This window comes from Canis aureus, chromosome 3 (assembly GCF_053574225.1).
Source record: "Canis aureus isolate CA01 chromosome 3, VMU_Caureus_v.1.0, whole genome shotgun sequence".
In the NCBI taxonomy this organism is placed as follows: domain Eukaryota; kingdom Metazoa; phylum Chordata; class Mammalia; order Carnivora; family Canidae; genus Canis; species Canis aureus.
Genome location: NC_135613.1, coordinates 32,200,265 through 32,219,115, shown reverse-complemented (window position 1 = coordinate 32,219,115; position 18,851 = coordinate 32,200,265). Strand labels below are relative to the sequence as shown.

At 41.4% G+C, this 18,851-nt stretch overlaps 1 protein-coding gene across 3 annotated transcripts in view; it reads right to left on the bottom strand.

The window, feature by feature from the left end:
• GNB1 (G protein subunit beta 1) overlaps positions 1–18,851 on the bottom strand; it is a 100,832-nt gene that overhangs the window by 16,151 nt on the left and 65,830 nt on the right. For all 3 annotated transcript variants that reach the window (XM_077891607.1, XM_077891609.1, XM_077891608.1), the window contains 5 exons: positions 17,174–17,276; positions 11,674–11,712; positions 9,904–10,010; positions 4,790–4,853; positions 3,636–3,798 (listed from right to left, as the gene is read on the bottom strand). In XM_077891607.1, the coding sequence (XP_077747733.1) occupies positions 3,636–3,798; positions 4,790–4,853; positions 9,904–10,010; positions 11,674–11,712; positions 17,174–17,230 (430 nt within the window). In that variant the 5' untranslated portion in view covers positions 17,231–17,276. The remainder of the gene's footprint in view (positions 1–3,635; positions 3,799–4,789; positions 4,854–9,903; positions 10,011–11,673; positions 11,713–17,173; positions 17,277–18,851) is intronic.

The following is an 18,851-nucleotide window of genomic DNA, read 5'->3' as shown; positions in this document are numbered from 1 at the left end:
CCTACTGAAGAGAAAAGAGTCACCAAGACCAACCTCTAGAGGGATTAGCTGCTGAAATGGCAGACAAAAATTCTCAAGGCAGCTCTCGTAACTATAATGAAGGATACCAAATATATATGTAATAAATAACAAGACAGGAAATCTCAACAGAAACGTTAACAAATATGTTTTTAAAAAGCAAACAAAATCCTAGAATCTAAAAACAGAACATCTGACATATACAGGTTCCTCAGTGGTCAGAGTATTGGGGGTGACAGAAGTCACATAAGCCCAAGGACAGATCTGTAGAAGAGGGAGACTACAGGAAAAGGTGGAGAGCCACAGGAACCCACAGAACCATAGGAAAACCCACACACTGCAGTGCAAAACGAGGGGAGGCTACAGAACAGAAAATATATTTGAGGACATGGCCTAAAATGTCCTCAATTTAGTAAAAGACAAAACTTTACAAATTCAAGATGTTGAAGCATAATAAATACAAAAAAATTTTTAAAGTGCTAAAAGTAAAAATGTCAACCCCAGAAATCAAAATATCCAGCAAAAATACCATTCAAAAATGAAGGAAAACAGGAGCACCCGGCTAGCTCAGTCCATGGAGCACCCAACACTTCATCTCAGGGTTGTGAGTTCAAGCTCCATGTTGGGTGTAGAATTTACTTAAATAAAATAAAGGGGCGCCTGGGTGGCTCAGTGGTTGAGCATCTGCCTTCAGCTCAGGGTGTGATCCCGGGGTCCTGGGATCAAGTCCTGCATCAGGCTCTCCCCACAGGGAGCCTGCTTCTCCCTCTGCTGTGCCTCTCATGAATTAAATACATAAAATCTTTAAAAATAATAACAATAAAGTAAAATAAAAACTTAAAAAAAAAAAAAAACTTTGGCATCCCTGGGTGGTTCAGTTGGTCGAGTGTCCAACTCTTGGTTTCTTGTTCAGATCATGACCTCAGGGTGTGAGACTGAGCCCAGCGTTGGGCTCTGTGCTGGGTGTGGAGTCTCATTAAGATTCTCTCTCCCTCTGACCCTCCCTGTTTGTGCTCTCTCTCATTCTTTAAAAAAAAAAAAAAAAAAAAGAACTTTTAAGAATGAGGAAGGGTAGGAATGCCTGGGTGGCTCAACGGTTGAGTGTCTGGCTTTGGCTCCAGGATTGAGTCCTGCATCTGGCTCCCTCCCTGTGAGAAGCCTGCTTCTCCCTCTGCCTATGTCTCGCCTCCCTCCCTCCCTCTGTCTCTCATGAATAAATACATAAAATTAAAAAAAAAAAAAAAAGAATGAGGAAGGGCACAAAAATAGACCTTTCCAGCTGCAAGACTCTACTATTTTATATGAATTGATACAATATTAACTGAGTGGACCGTGAAAAGTTATGAATGTACATTGTAATCCCTAGATAAACCACTAGAAATTAATGCAAAAAGGAAACCAAACGAGCCAACAGATAAACTCAACTAGTATTCTAAGAATTTAGGTTAGTAAACTAACCCAAAGGAAGGCAGGGAAGCAAAGCAAGTGGTGACACGACAGAGCTAAATCCAACTGTATGCACGTCACATGAAACAGGAATGAACCAATACCACTGACAGGCAGAACCCTTTAGAATGGATAAAAGGCAAGACCCAATTATATGCTGTCATAAGGAACCCTACTTACAAAGATACAGTTATGTTGAAAGAAAATGGATGGAAAAAAAAACATGAAAACAACAGAAATCAGGCGTGCCTCTATTGACATCAAATAAAGTAGACTTACAACAAAAAATATTAATCATATTCTGAGAGGAAAAGGGGCAGTTCATCATGTTAAGAGGAACAATTCATCAGGAAGACATGACACCCATAAATGTATATGCTCTATTAACAGAACTCAAAACATATGAAGCAAAAATTGCCAAAATTAAAGGAAGAAAGTATTAAATCCATAATCAGGGCCCTTAACATCTACTGCCAGCAGTTCACAGAGATGAAGTTTTGGGAGATGTGAACAGGATCAAAAGTCTGGCTTGAATGAACACACCTGGAACATTGCCCAGCAACTGCAAAACAGACCTGGTTTCCTAGTGTATGTGACATGCTCATCTTGACAGACTATCTGCTCCATTAAATACAAGTCTCAACAAACTGAAAAGACTCGACACAGAATATATTCTCTGAACATAATAGAATTCAATTATAAATAAGTTATTTAAGGAATAAATAAATAAAAACTCCAGGTACTTGAAAATTAAACTTCATACTTCTAAATAACCCATGAATCAAAGAAATAATCAAAAGGGTATTAAAAATACTTCAAGCTGAATGATAATACAGTTAAAGCCCTGTTCAAAGAGAAATTTATAGCTTTAAGTGCTACTATTTGAAAAGGAAAGGTCTAAGATTCCACCTTAAGAAGCTAGAAAATCAAGAAGAAAGCAAACCCAAAGCAAGCAGAGGGTGGGATAATGCAGGGCAGAAATGAATGAAATACAGGGAGCATATCTTTTTTTTTTTTTAAGACTTTATTTATTCATGAGAGACAGACAGACAGAGAGAGAGAGGCAGAGACACAGGCAGAGGGAGAAGCAGGCTCCATGCAGGGAGCCCGATGTGGGACTCGATCCCAGGACTACAGGATCAAGGAGGGCTGAAGGCAGGTGCTAAACCGCTGAGCCACCCAGGGATCCCCCCAGGGAACGTATCTTTAAAAAGGATAACTGTATGATCTAATGGTGGTGGCCAGAGGGGAGGGTGAAGAGGGAGGGAGGAAACAGATAAACAGGGTTAAGCACACTTATTGTGGCGAATGCTGAGAGATGTATACAAATGTTAAATGATTATACCTGAAACTCTATTATATTACACACCTAAAACTAACAGAATACCATATGCTAGTTATACTTTAATACAAACAAAAAAAAAATCACACAAATTAAAAAAAAAGGGACCATGCACATATTATCTGGCTAAAATTAATTTAACAGAAGGCTTAACTAGAGTCAAAAGTAGTATTATTCATTACTTTTGATCATTTCTTTGGCTGCAGGTGTAGTAGGTGAGTATAGCAGGGTGTAACCGTAAGAACTGAGCAGACGGCCATATAAGTAAAATATTAGGATGAGACCTCTTTTTGTTATGAACAAGTGTCACAGGTAAACTAAACTTGGCAAAATAATAACCATTTAACTCTTAAAGCTGGCTGTATTCAAAGGAACAGCCTACAAGGACTCTTTTCTGTTTCCTTTTCAACAAGAGTGCTCATTGGTACAAAGTGTATTAGAGGACCAGGTTGGATCCATACTTGTATATGTGTGTGTACGCATATGTATATATGTGTATAAATGCACGTGTAGATTAGGAAACCCTCCTGGAAAGGCACTCATGAATACAAGATGGTTTAGAAGAAGGTAACAGATTAAGCAATGTTTCTATAAAATAAAAAAAGGTGGCTGTCAGGATGAGGCAGTGATCCCTAAGATCCTCAATCCAAAGGCTTCTTACCAGTGAAGGCATATCAAAAGCCTATCTTTGATTTCATTTTCAGAATGTTTCTCACTATTATTACAACCAACCTTATTAAATATTATTGATAAGAGGTGAGTGTCCAAAGCATATAACACACAGCAGGCAAACATCTCCAACTATGAGGTTACTGGTGAGAACATGTACCTGTATGTCCGGCCAGTTCACGGCTCACACGTACATTCCCTTCACGAGTTTTCAGATTGTAAATGGAGCAAATGTTATCCAGGCCACCACAGGCCACATAGTTCCCAGAAGGGGCATATGCACAGGTCATGACCCATGAGGAACGCAGAGGGATGGCATGGACCTAAGTGACAGAACACAGATGAGGCAGACACACTCAAGTTCAAAAACATTAACTAGGGACACTATGATTCTATTTCTAGTCTACAACTTTCATAGCACAGAATGCGATAGAGCCAAACAACAGCCAGAGTTATTTTGAAAATAATTTATACATGTGACTAGTCAGATAAAGTACTAATTTAATTACAAATCCACGTGCCGCCTGGGTGGCTCAGTTGGTTAAGCATCTGACTCTTGATTTCAGCTTTAAAAAAAATATCCACTGCTGCACACCAAATTTAATCTACAGTTTTGTTAAGGTCACAATTTATGGTTAGGTATGCACCTAAGTAATAGCTTTAGAGCCTCCTAATCCAGGTTATATGTTAAAAAGAAAACAGTTCACTGGCCTGTCAAAATGGCTCTACACTGACTTATGAAACAAAATGTTTTTAGTGAAATAACCAGACTAGACATTGTAATTAATCCTGCCACAGACTTCCCCATATTTAGGATAGACTCATTACAAATACTGCAATCTTAGATCTCCAGTAAAATACGACAGAGTCTGATCTTCTAATATATATGGACCCAGTGACAGTACTTTGGACTGTTTAAAAGGATTTAATTTATACTTGAAAGTATACTTACTGCCTTTCAGGTTATCTCTTGTAAAAACTAATAACTAAACGAAAAGCTGGATTTCTACATCTTTAAATAAAACATGAAATTTCTCAGCCTGAGCTAACTCTGGAATCCATATCTCTCAGAACTATTAAGGAGGGACTTACCTACCCCCCTGCCCTGCAACAAGACCATGAACTGCAGCAGAAGAGACCAATAGCATGCTAAACTAGCATGCACTAGTTATCTGATTGGGCTTCACACTAAAAACAAAATTCACTGTGATCCCCTCCCTATCCTGTATGATGTGTTTTACACAAGTGGACAGGAAGTTAGAAGCCTACCGCCTCCTGAGTGGGTTTGTCAGGAAGGGACCCTGCCATCCTTACCTTGTTTGTGGTGTAGCTATCCCAGATGATCAGTTTGCCATCCTGTGAGGCACTGACCAGAAGCCTACAGGGAGAGGACAATAGAAAACTCATCAGTACCAGAGCAACACAGGTATCACACAAAGTCAACCGTATAATCTGAATCTTAGTGACTGTGAACACACACTTCAGTGTCACACTTGTTTGAGACAAAGCACACTGATTTATAAAATAAATAAAAAGGTCTAAATTGTTAACTCAACTTTGAAAGCATGAAAGAAAATACTCCCACAAATAATAATTCAAATTCAAGAGTGCTTGTCTTCAAATGAAGACTAGATCACCAAAGCCACTCTGGTGAGCTAAGACAGGTTTGTTTGTTTTTTTAATTAAAAAAAATATTTATTTATTTGACAGAGAGAGATAGACAGACAGACAGACACACCATGCCCACAAGGAGGGGAAACGGTAGGCAGAGGGAGAGGGAAAAGCAGGCTCCCTGCCAAGGAGAGAACCTCACACGGGGCTCGATCCCAGGATCCTGGGACCATGACCTGAGCCGAAGGCAGACGCTTCACTTACTGAGCCACTCAGGCGCCCTAAGACATACAGATCTTTCAAGAACTAAAGGTGGCAGAAAATATTCAGTATATAACTTTATGTTCCATTTGACACACAGAAAGCTTAGATAGTAAAGAATAATCAGCTTTTAGATATCCCAAATTTGTGAGACATTTCTCACCAAAAAAAAAAAAAAAACGAAACAAAACTAAAACCATGAAAATTTCCCAGACTGAGCTAAATCTGGAATCCAGGTCTCCTAGAAACGTTAAGGAGGTGCTTAACCTCCCACCTGCTTTGCAAAAAGATGACAAACTACAGCAGAATCGTGTCTTGTCCAGCAGTAGAGAATAGTAACTGTCATGAATTTTCTTCAAGACTATTTTCTTGCTTTGGGTAACTGCTAAGTTTGGGATCCTGTGTTGAAAAGTTGCTGTCTATATTTGTAGAATTAAGTTAGGATACTGCAGAAGGAAAGCATGACTAATGGGCAAAGGGACAGAGTAATTCTGGGAACCAAGCTACTCATAAGACTCCCTAAGAACTCTGTCCTATAGAATGTGCTATTTTGAAAGAATGGCAAGGAGGCTCTATTCATAATGCTAGGCAGAGATACACCACAGCATGGTAAAATAACAATAGATTAAATTTTTTTTTTTTAAAACATAACATCCTGGCCATGCCCCCAGGGTTTCCCACCTCCCACAAGGACATGTTTACAGAGGGCCAGGCTTCATATGGCCCCTCCTACTGCAGGAGAGGACAGTGGCAGGGGCAGACCAGGGGGAGAAGGACCAGGCCTCTGAACACCCCATAAGCCCAAGTGTCCCAATTGGAGGGGAACAGGTGCCCCCATCAAGGGTCTTTAAACCTCTGCCCCAGGACATCTAGGTACCTGCAAACAGCACGTTGGGTGAGGTGAGGACAGGGCCACATGGCCACCACCCCAAGAGATTTTTAATTGTAAAGATTTTAATCAAACATAGGTTTTGATCATTTCAGCCAAGAGCATATTTGGCTTAATAAACTGATCAAAACCTAGAGGTAAAACTTACTCAAGATATTCTGACAGCTGTGACATTTTGCATCAAATTCCATATTCTGATGCTCAAACTTCCTTTATAAGGAATCAACAAGGAGTTTGGCAAATAACACAAATGTTTTCAGTGGTGCACAGCAAAATTTATCACAGAACCAAAGTAAGTGCAGGTCAAATCCTGTCATTTTTCAGATGCAGTTTCTTAAAGCCAAGTCCTGCACCTGGGTTCAGTAACAAACATATTAGGCACTTAAAAGCGATTTCCTTCCACATAAAAGAATAAGGCTCACTCTGCTGCTCAATTTCTGGCTAGCCCTTTACACAGGCTTTGAAGGGAATATTCAAGCCAATGTAAAGAAGCTCATCCTCTAGGAGGGTCACCTTTAGAAAAGGTCTCCTGGTCAGAGAGCTTAATATATGCTGACTCACCCAGGGGTTAGAGAAATGTTAAGCTGTCCGATGATCCTCCAGAAGGTGACAGAGGACACTTCTTAATCTGAGACAGAACAAATGCTGGAGAACTGGGTTCATTCTACCCCTGGAACCTTCAGCTATTCACAAGTCAGTTACTATGAGGCACCATCCACCCAGAACACACAGGCAAGAACCGGCAAGGAAGTGAGGGCTCCAGGAAGCTGAGAACAGAGGCTGAATAGAGGCCCACATCCAAATGCCTCTGACCCCTCATTTACTTGGAGGACGAGGGCTCTCAGGCCTAGCTGGGCCAGCTGTTTTTCCCTCACAATTATAACAAGAACTTCAGCAGACTTTAGAAAGGGGAGAAAAAGTTTCACATTAACTTATGAAACTGAAATAGACTCAACTATTCTAAAAAGTAGAATTAAGTATAAATTATTATGTTGATAAACATAAAGATATATATAATATACATCGACACATGCATATGCATGAATCTCTTGTGGGCTCTCCTTGTGGTTTTGTTTTTTTTTGTTTTTTTTTTTGTTTTTTTTTTTAATTTTTATTATTCATGATAGTCACACAGAGAGAGAGAGAGAGAGAGAGGCAGAGACATAGGCAGAGGGAGAAGCAGGCTCCATGCACCGGGAACCTGACGTGGGATTCGATCCCGGGTTTCCAGGATCGCGCCCTGGGCCAGAGGCAGGCGCTAAACCGCTGCGCCACCCAGGGATCCCTCTCCTTGTGGTTTTGAAAATAAATTAATCAGTACAATAATTTGAAAGTATCTATAAACTATACAAACATGATAAGAAAATTGGTATTCATGAATTTACAGCCTAGTATCACGAAAAAATATTCTGGACTTTTAAGAGACAAAAATTTACCTATCTGGAAAAATATAGCTATCCAGAAAAAATAATGTCTGAAAGGCTCTGGATAGTAGAGATCCTCTGTAATATCATTTTTCATTTTCTTTTGTTTGTAATTATACAATAGGATCCTCACATAAGGGCACTATGAAACACAACTGTGCAGTTTCAAAAACAGCTATAAAACAAGTACACATGTGCCCACCACGCCATCCAAGAAACAGAACAAGACCACAACACCACCCACCAACCCCCACAAGGTCTTCCATGTTACCCCCCCTTTTTATTATTATTTTTTTAAAGATTTTATTTATTTATTCATGAAAGACACACAGAGAGAGGGAGAGGCAGAGACACAGGCAGAGGGAGAAGCAGGCGCCATGCAGGGAGCCCGACATGGGACTTGATCCCTGGTCTCCAGGATCATGCCCTGGGCCAAAGGCGACACTGAACTGCTGAACCACCCGGGCTGCCTTTTTATTTTTATTTTTTTTTAATTTACTTTGATTGATTGATTTTTAAATATTTAAAAAAAAATTTTTTTTAATTTTTATTTATTTATGATAGTCACAGAGAGAGAGAGAGGCAGAGACATAGGCAGAGGGAGAAGCAGGCTCCATGCACCGGGAGCCCAACGTGGGATTCGATCCCGGGTCTCCAGGATCGCGCCCTGGGCAAAAGGCAGGCACTAAACCACTGCGCCACCCAGGGATCCCGATTGATTGATTTTTAAAGTATGTTACCCCTCCTTTAAGGGGTGACCATCATCCTGAATTTGGTGCTTATTCATGCCCTTGCTCTTCTTCCTTCTGACTCTGAAGCTTTCAAAGTGCAATTTGTGTTTGAATCATATGGAACATAAAGCCTTGCACATAGTGATTGGGAAGCTAGATGATCTAGTGTCCATCTGCCCTCCTGCCTCACGCTGCGCCCTCTCCTCATTCGCAGAAGTGCCTGCAGATTCCCTGTAGCTGCTTCCCAAGGACCAGGCTAGACTGGCTCTGAGTTTAACCGAGCTGTAGTACTACCTAGTAAATGTCCTGTCAGACCAGGACACTGATATTCCAACAGATGGAAGAAAAGCCCTGGAGGCAATATACCATTTGGTTACCGTCTTCTTTTGATAACAAATTCCAAGGCAGACTGATTAGCAAGGGCATTTTCTTTCCCTTTTCTTAGTTTTTCTGATTATTGCCATCATTAAAATGATCAAAGTTAGCTCTCATTTGCATTTGAAATTGTATGGAACAGTGTATAGAACAAACTAAAGATAGATTCTTTTGTTCTGTAGCTGTTTACACTCTATAGCAGACAATTTCATGAACAAAGAGAAAACCAAGCAATTCCTCTCTGACACACACACAAAATAATGCGACTCAAACAAAGGCATTTTGAGAATCATACATCGGGTATTAGAAAGAGCATGTTATAGCCACTAAATCATACAGCTTGTTATTTAATTATTCAGGTGGAAAAGGCAGAAGAGAGAGATTCTCCGGCAGCCTCTAAGGGAAAGAAGTGTGGAGAGGGATGGGAAGGAAGGACCAGGTCATGATGGAGATGAACCACCCAGAGGGAAAGAAGTCCCAATAAGGAGAAGTTAAAAGCAAAGAGCATCTGAGGGGGATTTTCTTGTTGGGACAATAGATAAAAGGAAGGTAGGCAGACAGGCCAGAGGACAGAATGATGGTAGCAGCTAAGACATGCACTCCCACACGTCTGCTCTACATGGGCTCCAAGAAAACCAGTAGCAAACCTGTGCACAGTGCTCAGGATGCTTTTATTCGCTGCTGTAAGGCTCAACACACTTAATCTTCCTCACACCACTGGGCAGGTTTATGATCCCTGAGCCAGGACCCTGAAACCACAAGAGGGTAGGGACCACGGAGTCATGAGGAACAGGCTGGAGAGACAGAGACAGGGAGCCATGGCGTAGAGATACTGTGTAACCTCCTCAAGGTCACACAGGCATAGCACAGTGGAGCTGGGAGTGCAAAGGTGGGGGTCACAGCTCATAGAGATGAGATGAGGGTGGTGAAGAAGTGACAGTGTACCATTAGCCCAGGTGAGTGGAACCACGGACAGGGAATCTGCATTTGTGATGCTATACCTGGCCTGCCCAGATATCTAACAACCTCATTTTTCCCATATAAGTAACAGCAGATGAGTTCAGGTTGTATTTCCTCAAAATCCAGAACAATCCTCGAGTGTATCAAGCACTATGTTTTGTTCATGTTCCCACACACCTGGAATCCGTGCCCCAATGCATGGCATAAATTTTGGCCAAATGCCCCCTCAGCGTTCTCCTGGTGCGCATCTGGATTCTTCCTACTGGGTCGATGTTGTTTGTGATCTTAAAAATAAAAGTTACCGCAAATTAACAATCTGTCCGAAGTGACCTCACCTGAGGCCTCCTCTCCTCTCCCACCACCCTCATTCTGGCTATGCTGCTCACTCATGGTGCTGTGTCCACCCCTTACCCCACCCCTGGTTCCTGCCAGGCACCTAGGCAGCTCTGCACCAGGACTTCTCCTGCAACCCATGGCACCCTCCTTCCTGTCCTGATGTGTATAAGGTCCACTGTTCTACTCGTTCTTCAGGATCTCTGATCCTCCAACCCCTGTGTGGGTCCACAGGTGTGTTGACTTCCCCAACACTCCCTCCTTCCTCTCTCTAACTGTTCAGCCAGGCCCAGCTCCTCCTGTCCCTAGTCCTTGTACGCTTGCTCTCCTTCCAAATTACAGTTCCATCAGCCTCCATCACACTGAACACAGGCCTGCTGTTCACACACTATCCACAGCGACCAGGCTGGGCACTGATCTGGACAACACCCAGCAGTGACTAGAAATAGTGTTGCTATGGCACAGAATTGGACATGGAAACCTGCGGACTCACCCCAACATGTAAAGAATGGACATTAACAATTCTCAGTTGCCAAATGGACTAAGTGTATGACAATAATGGTTTGTGTCTTAAATTTAAGGTTTTATTTTTAAGTAATCTCTACTTAAATCCCCAATGTGGGGCTCAAACTTACAACCCCGAAATCAAGAGTTCATGATCTATTGCCTCAGCCAATCAAGCACCTCAATAATGAGTTTAAAAAATGTACAATTCAAAGTACACAAAGTATATCTGAGAATTCAAATTTGGGAACTCTATGCAGTATAAGTTTCTCTTTAACTTACTGTTTAACCCCAATTAAAGTGCATACCCTAAAGCACTGGGACGTAAAACATTTAATCAGCCTCAGGAGAAGTAGGAATGTAATTTTTATTTCACATTTCTGTTTAATTCTTTGGATAAAAACTTTTTCTTGAGATGAGATTCACCATTTTAAAGTGAACAGTTCCATGGTGTTTAGCACATTATCACCTCTGTACAATCACCACATCACCTCCACCTAGTTCCAGCATGTTTTCATACCCCAGCAGGAAACCCCATAGTCATTCCCCACCCCATTCCTAACTCCTGGCACCACTCATAAACTTTGTGTCTCCTTGGATCTGCCTGCTCTGGACCTTTCCTATCTGTGGAATTCTACACTATGTGACCTTATATGTCTGCTTTCACTGGGATCTTGTTTGAGGTTCATCCATGATACTAAACATATCAGTAAAGCATTCTTTGTTATGGCTAAAGAATATTCTGCTATGTGAATGGACCACTTTGTTATTCGCTCTTCTGTTCACAGAGACTGTAGTTGTCTCCACCTTTTGGAAACTGTGAAGAGTGCTGTTGTTAAGAACACATGTGTACATGTACTTGTCTGAGCACCAGTTTTGGGTATATATCTAGGAGTAGAACTGTTGGTTCATATTTTATGTGCAACTTTTTGAGGATCTGCCAAACTGGAGTTTAGAAAGGCTTGTGAGACATTTATTTTTCATCCAAAAAACACTATTTCCTGTGCCTTCTGAATGAAAATGTCTCAAGCACAGATCACTTTCAAGGTACTAAGTGTAGGTAGGCCAGCCCAATGCCAAGCAGGTGCCTCTGCATAAATGGGTCCTTACCTGAGAGAGAGTTGCATCTGCACATGCTTTTCTAGCATCCTAAGAAATAAGAAGGACAAAGGGGAAGTTAGTAACGTTTCATATACGTTCAATCCCAGGTCTTCACATCAGAGTTTCAGAGCACCTCTACAAACTGTTAGAAGCAAAAGTAGAAAGGAAGAGGATGGCATCCTCTCTCCATTGCTCTGTTCAGACACAGTCTAAGGCCGCTGGCAGTCTTGCTATATGTGTTCCAAGTTACAACGAATAGAGCATCAATGGCACCCAATACATTTGAGGCCAGCAGATCACCTTATAACCAGCACAACACCCCTGTGACCCCAGAAATGGAGCCTGTGCTGGGAGGATCACACTGGAAGCTGGGTGGCATCAGAAAAACCCCACAAGTGGGTGCTGCTTCCTCTCCTGCCTGCCAAGGCTCCTGTACTTTTCCACAGACCTGCATTTGGACCTCACTTACTCTAACAGCCCAGGAGCCATGGGGCCCAGAGAAAAAAGTCCAAAATAGTACTGGATGGGGATCCCTGGGTGGCGCAGCGGTTTGGCGCCTGCCTTTGGCCCAGGGCGCGATCCGGGAAACCCTGGATCGAATCCCACGTTGGGCTCCCGGTGCATGGAGCCTGCTTCTCCCTCTGCCTGTGTCTCTGCCTCTCTCTCTCTCTCTGTGTGACTATCATAAATAAATAAAAATTAAAAAAAAGAATTATAAAAGTACTGGATGTCCCTCCGGATCATGTTAACTAAGGATTTTGTTTCCAAGGCCAACAATACCTGACGTTAAAGTCTATGAGCAAAGGATCTGGAGTCAAGATAATCAAATTCAGGTAAGACTTTCTGGCTGTCATATCTGTTATCTGTTTTTTCTTTTCTTTCTTTCTTTTTTTTTTTTTTTAAGATTTTATTTATTTATTCATGAGAGACACACCAAGAGAGAGGCAGAGACATAGGCAGAGAGAAGTAGGCTCCATGCAGGGAGACCATGTGGGACTCGATCCCGGGACTCCAGGACCACGCCCTGGGCCAAAGGCAGATGCTTAGCTGAGCCATCTGGGGATCCCCTGTTATCTGTTTTCTTATCTATAAAATGATATTGTGAAGTGGGTAACAACTATAAAGGGATATTCTAAGGCTAACTAAGAAGTTTTTTTTTTTTTTTTTTTTTAATCTTTTTTTTAATGATAGTCACAGAGAGAGAGAGAGAGAGGGGCAGAGACAGAGGCAGAAGCAGGTTCCATGCACCGGGAGCCCGATGTGGGATTCGATCCTGGGTCTCCAGGATCGCGCCCTGGGCCAAAGGCAGGCGCCAAACCGCTGCGCCACCCAGGGATCCCAAGAAGTTTTTATTGTTCCTAAGTGATCAAATTTACTAGGAAATACACAAAATAGAAAGTCACACATTATGAAGGAAAATGAAACAATAGTTTGAAAGGGGTAAAAATATGAGTGCAGGAGTAATTTCAAAGGAAATTATGACAAATTTCTAATATGAAAAAATGTATCTATTATGCAGTCATCTCATTATGTACTTTTGAAAGTACAGCATTTATTTGCACATACCTACAGGCTCGCAGTTGGTGGGGATTGGCCCGGGGGGGGGGGGGGGGGGGGGGGTAGGGTGGGGAGGTGGGTCCCAGGACACCGTTCTCTAGGGACAAACTATCTTACTGTGAATTATTTTTATTGCATGAAACTGGAGGAAATATTTATTAGCAGAGAACATGGAAATGTACTCAAAGACATTATTATTATAAACATACCAAAGATCTAAATTTCAAATTCAGCTTTAATTATCCTATTAGAAGTCATTCTGCTTAATTAATTCTACTTAATGGATTAAATAATTAAAACACCAAAAACTGTATCATCAAGTACTTCTATGCCAGCACCTAAATTTGGGGTAAGGAGCAAGCAGATGGAAGGTCCGGAGTAGCAAGTCTTTCATCAGGGAATCTGACAACTACTGAGTTTATTAACTTTATTTCTGAACACCACTCTTATTAATGTTATACATGGATTTTAGTTTTAAAAGAGAATAATGAGAATTTTTTAAGTGAAAAAATAAATCATGGGACTTAAGCAACTTCACCTTGATTAGCATCCAAAGATCAACCTGGATTTCACACTGCACCATACAACAGACCGTGGTGATACTATCGGTAAAAGGAGGGAAAAGCCATTTTAAAACTAAACACCAAGAACTCCAATTCAGTCTTCATTTTAACCAAATGTCTATGCCACTGAGTGCAGCATTTCTCAGAACAAGCTGGAAGAATTCTCCTAATGGAAGCAATCTCTGTTAACTGCTTCCTAAAGACAAATTTCTACCATCTTTCAGATTAATTTCCAATTGAATGGACCGGTGAAAATGTGGATAATGGATAAATTATTTATGCAAAGGTTTCTATGCTGGCTGTGATGAGAAATGCCATTGAAGACAACAATGGCCCTCTCTTTTGTTTCCTTAAACCAGAGTACATGCAAGGCAGTGATCACTCAGTTCCCTGCAGAGTGAGGTTTCTTTCTACTTGGGCCCCCAGGAAATCACCTGATCTGCTCAGTTGCTGGACAGTTAACACTTGGGACTGTCACAAACTCTGAGTCTCCTCACTTGCATGGGTTGGTACAGTGGCTTTGTAAACAATTTGCACCGTACATTTCCGAGTTTTTCTATAATCCATCAATTAGCTCATGTACTTTAAGTCATGCAATGGCTTGATCAGTATCTTTTTGAAAATGTGTTCCCTCACAATCTAAAGTGGGAAGAGGGCTGCCTCAGTGGCTCAGTCAGTTAAATGCCCAACTCTTGATCTCAGCTCAGCTCTTGATTACAGGTTTGCAAGTTCAAGTCCCGTGCCGGGCTCCACACTGAATGTGGAGCCTGCATGCATGCATTCATAAAGAAATAAATAATGGGATGAGATGGTCCTTGCATCTTTCAGCTTAAAAAAAAAAAAAAAAAAATCTAAGAAAACCAAAGCCTCGGGGGATCCCTGGGTGGCTCAGTGGTTTAACGCCTGCCTTCAGCCCAGGGCATGATCCTGGGGTCCCAGGTCGGGCTCCCTGCATGGAGCCTGCTTCTCCCTCTGCCTGTGTCCCTGCCTCTCTCTCTCTCATCAATAAATAAATAAATAAGCAAGTAAATAAATAAATAAATAAATAAAACCAAAGCCTCTTAGAATCATCCACTACTGCTTGTTTGATTTCCTGTTCCCTGCATTCTTTAACAAGTATGTATTTCTTGGGCATTCAGGAAAAAAAGGGTATTTTTTTTTTTAATTTTTTCTTTCTGAAAGAAAGTCACCTATTTGGTGCAATAGACTTTGCTGTCCGACCCTGTGCTGTAAAAAGAAACCAGCACAGACTTACTTAGCTCCTGAGACTGGCCTGGGCTGGTGGGTGTACAGAAGGCTGCAGTTCAGGAGCAATCCTCAGGATGGTCCAGAGTGGAGCCACAAGAACATGAAATCTAGCAAGACAAGCTGAGGCCTGTCGTTCACTGTAGGACACACTGAAATCTCAAGGCTTGGTATAAAAAAAGGAATGTGAAATAATAAAAACACCTATTTTTACTTGATTGGAAGTCTGCCTTTGGCTTGGGGTCATGATCTCAGGGTCCTGGGACAGAGCCCTGCAAGGGCTCCCTACTCAGTGGGGGGTCTGTTTCTCCCTCTGCCCCTCCTTCCCACTCAAGAGTGCATGCACTCTTTCTCTTTCAAATAAATAAACAAATAAACAAATAAATAAAAATCTTTTTAAAAAATAAGTAATAACAAAAAGATTTTGTTTTTAAGTAATCTCTATATCCAACATGGGACTCGATCTTACAACCCTGAGATCAAGAGTTGCATGCTCTTCTGACTAACCTGGCTACATCTATTAAAAATGGATTCCACATATTTTTCACATTTTTATTTTTAATTTTTTCTAGATTTTAAGTAATCTTTCTATCCAAGGTGGGGTTCAAACTCACAACCCCCAGACCAAGAGTCACATGCTTCCCCGACTGTGCCAGCCAGGCGCCCCTCTATTCACACTTTCAAACCCCACAGCTGGCTACAGGATAGCCCTGTCTCCTGGGAGGATGGCCTGCAGTTCACAGTATAACTGGCTCTACAAAGTGGGAAAAGATATATAACATTAACTCTCAGGCTTTCTCCCCCACCCCCCAAAACTTGGATCTCTTTCACCTATGCCACACAAACCTCCTTTATCTGCCATGAACAGATCCAAATCCACTAAGAACAACTTCTAAATAATAATTTATAGCTACTAGAAAAACAAAATTCTGATTTCTATATTCTGGAAGGTAGACAGCCATATTAAACAAGTCTGATCAGAGCAAACCACTAAAGACACCAAGTCTTCCTTATTTTTATTGAGCTATATCCAATCATTTGAATGTTAGGATTTAAAACCTGAAAGACACTTTGTTTTCTCTTGGCTGTAGATCTTTAAAAAATTCATTATCTTTTCTCAAGCTTAAAAAAAAAAACTTGGCTACCCTGATGCTGAGGCTCCTTTCCCCAGTTATCACCAGGCTTTCTGAACACAGAGCTGGTCCTTTTGAAAGGGATTGGGCTCCATCCTTACAGTGGACTCAGAAAAATAAACTGCTATTTAGACACATACTAAAAAATGATGCTCTGAGAAGAGCTGGGCCTGAGAAGCCCCTTCATCAAATGGACATAAATCTGCCTCAATGTCCTCAGGATGGTTTTTCTGGGGGTCCACCCCTCCTTTTCTTAGTCTTCTTATAAACAGTGTGAGAACAGGTACAAGTACTTGTATTTAATGTTTCTCTAGAAAGTGTTCATTTCAAGTACTGTCTCACAAAATGGGAGAACAGAATCCATGACTTCAGATCCCTCCCAGTCCTGCCTTTTCAGAAGTGCATGGGCTCTACAGGGGGACATCACACACCAGTGACAGGCTGGGATTAAAAGCTGTAGAACTCTGGGAGCTACTTGTTGTACAGGGTGGCTAAATGACATGTAGGTGTTTGTATCTCCGGCTAGATGTGCCTGCTCTCATTTAACAGCCTACGTAAACTTGCAGGTGCCAGCATCCAACCCAGGATCCTTGGATACCCTGGGCACACCTGAGACACCTTCCACCATCGTTGTTAATACTCTTTTTTTTAAACAAGTTTCCTGTCCTCAACAGTCACAAGGGAGGGAAGCAAACACTACATTCTACATAGTGACCAAAATAATGTCATGAATGAATTCCCAAGGTTAAGAAAATAATATATAGAGAGACATTTACAAATTCTATGAAAACATTGTAGGTATTAACTATATACTGGAAAACAAAACCCTGAAAACCATGTGTTAGGCCAAATATCTGGTTCTAATTAGCAAATCCTGGGCCAGTGAAAATTCAGTTTCAATCCAAAACACTGAATACTTATTTTGAAATCCACCTTTCCCAAAACAGATAAACATCTCATCTGAAATCCAAATGATTTATAAAATAAGCTAAGCACACATGTGCTACCTACCCTAATTTGGTTTTTAAGCTGCTCAGCCTCCTGCCGTAACTGGTCAAGTTCACTCATCTTCAGTTCCTAGTGCTCTTCAATACCAACTCAAGGAATCTGAGATCTGAAACAGAAATACAAGCATAAAAAAATTAATAAACAATGGTTGAGTAACTTAGGAAAGCAGACAACAAAAGGAAATTGGGATTTTAAGAGCTGTAATTTTATTAGAGGTCAGAGCACTTTTCTTAAGCATTCATCAGAACTTCTAAAGTGCCTACCAAGGGCTGGATTAATAAAATATGACTATCATCCACTAGCTTTTACAATGACAATGTCTAACAGACCACTCAATAGACGGTGGGGGGCTAAAAAAGGAAAAATCTGATAAGCATTTTTCATGAAGGATCAGAGTCTCATTATAAACCCAAGAACATAAGACTGACAGAAGATCTAGAAGATCTCTCTTACAGAAAACCAGGGATAGTCAAGTTCAGGAAACGAGCAGAGTGGCAACTTGACAACCCAGTACCTCAATACCATGTTGACAATCTTGAATCCGTGATCCCCACAGAGGATGTCAGAATGTTTACAGAGCAATTCTGAAAGGACTCAGCGTGGTATCCAGCAAGCCTCTGGGTCAGGGACATCTCACTCTCCCACCAAAATGGGCCCTGAGATCCCAGTAAACTCAGAAGCAGTAACTCCATCCTTACAGGCATAGACCAAATTAGGCTCAGTAGAAGTACCCCTAACCCGGTCTCATGAAACAGTGTTCCTGAAATCAGACTCAAAATAAAATCACCCTTTAAGCTAGACACTTATTTTCTAAAGGGAATGTGGTAATCAGGGTTTGCATTTCTGACTGTTAAATCAGTGGTAATTATGACCAGTGTATCACAAAGCTGAAGATAAAATTACCAACCTCTCTTTATTTTTATTTTTTTATTATTATTATTTATTTATGATAGGCACACAGTGAGAGAGAGAGGCAGAGACACAGGCAGAGGCAGAAGCAGGCTCCATGCACCGGGAGCCCGACGTGGGATTCGATCCTGGGTCTCCAGGATCGCGCCCTGGGCCAAAGGCAGGCGCCAAACCGCTGCGCCACCCAGGGATCCCCCAACCTCTCTTTAAAAAAAAAAAAAAGATTTATTTATTTATTTATGATAGACAGAGAGAGAGAGAGAGAGAGAGAGAAAGAGAGAGAGGCAGAGACACAGGAGGAGGGAGAAGCAGGCTCCATGCCGGAAGCCCGACACAGGACTCGATCCCGGGACTCCAGGATCACGCCCTGGGCCAAAGGCAAGTGCTAAACCGCTGAGCCACCCAGGGATCCCCCAACCTCTCTTAATCACTTAAGACTACAATGAGCTCCTACATGCAAATATTGCTTATCCAAGGGCCTCAACACCCAATGCAAACACATATCAGAGATTTTATGCAAAACTGACAGAGTTAATATTATATACACCAGATACTTAATTTAACAATAGCTATTTTCTTGAGATTGAAATGGTTCGGGGAAATTGTCTGGAGGACCCAGGAAGCATTATTTGTTAAGAGTTACTAGATAAACTTCCCTACTCTGCACAAAAGCATTCAAATAAATTTACCTGGCTTACATTACAGAAACTTAATGTATACTTACTGATGAAAACAAAAATACCTTTGCCAATAAGGAATATATTTAAAAAGT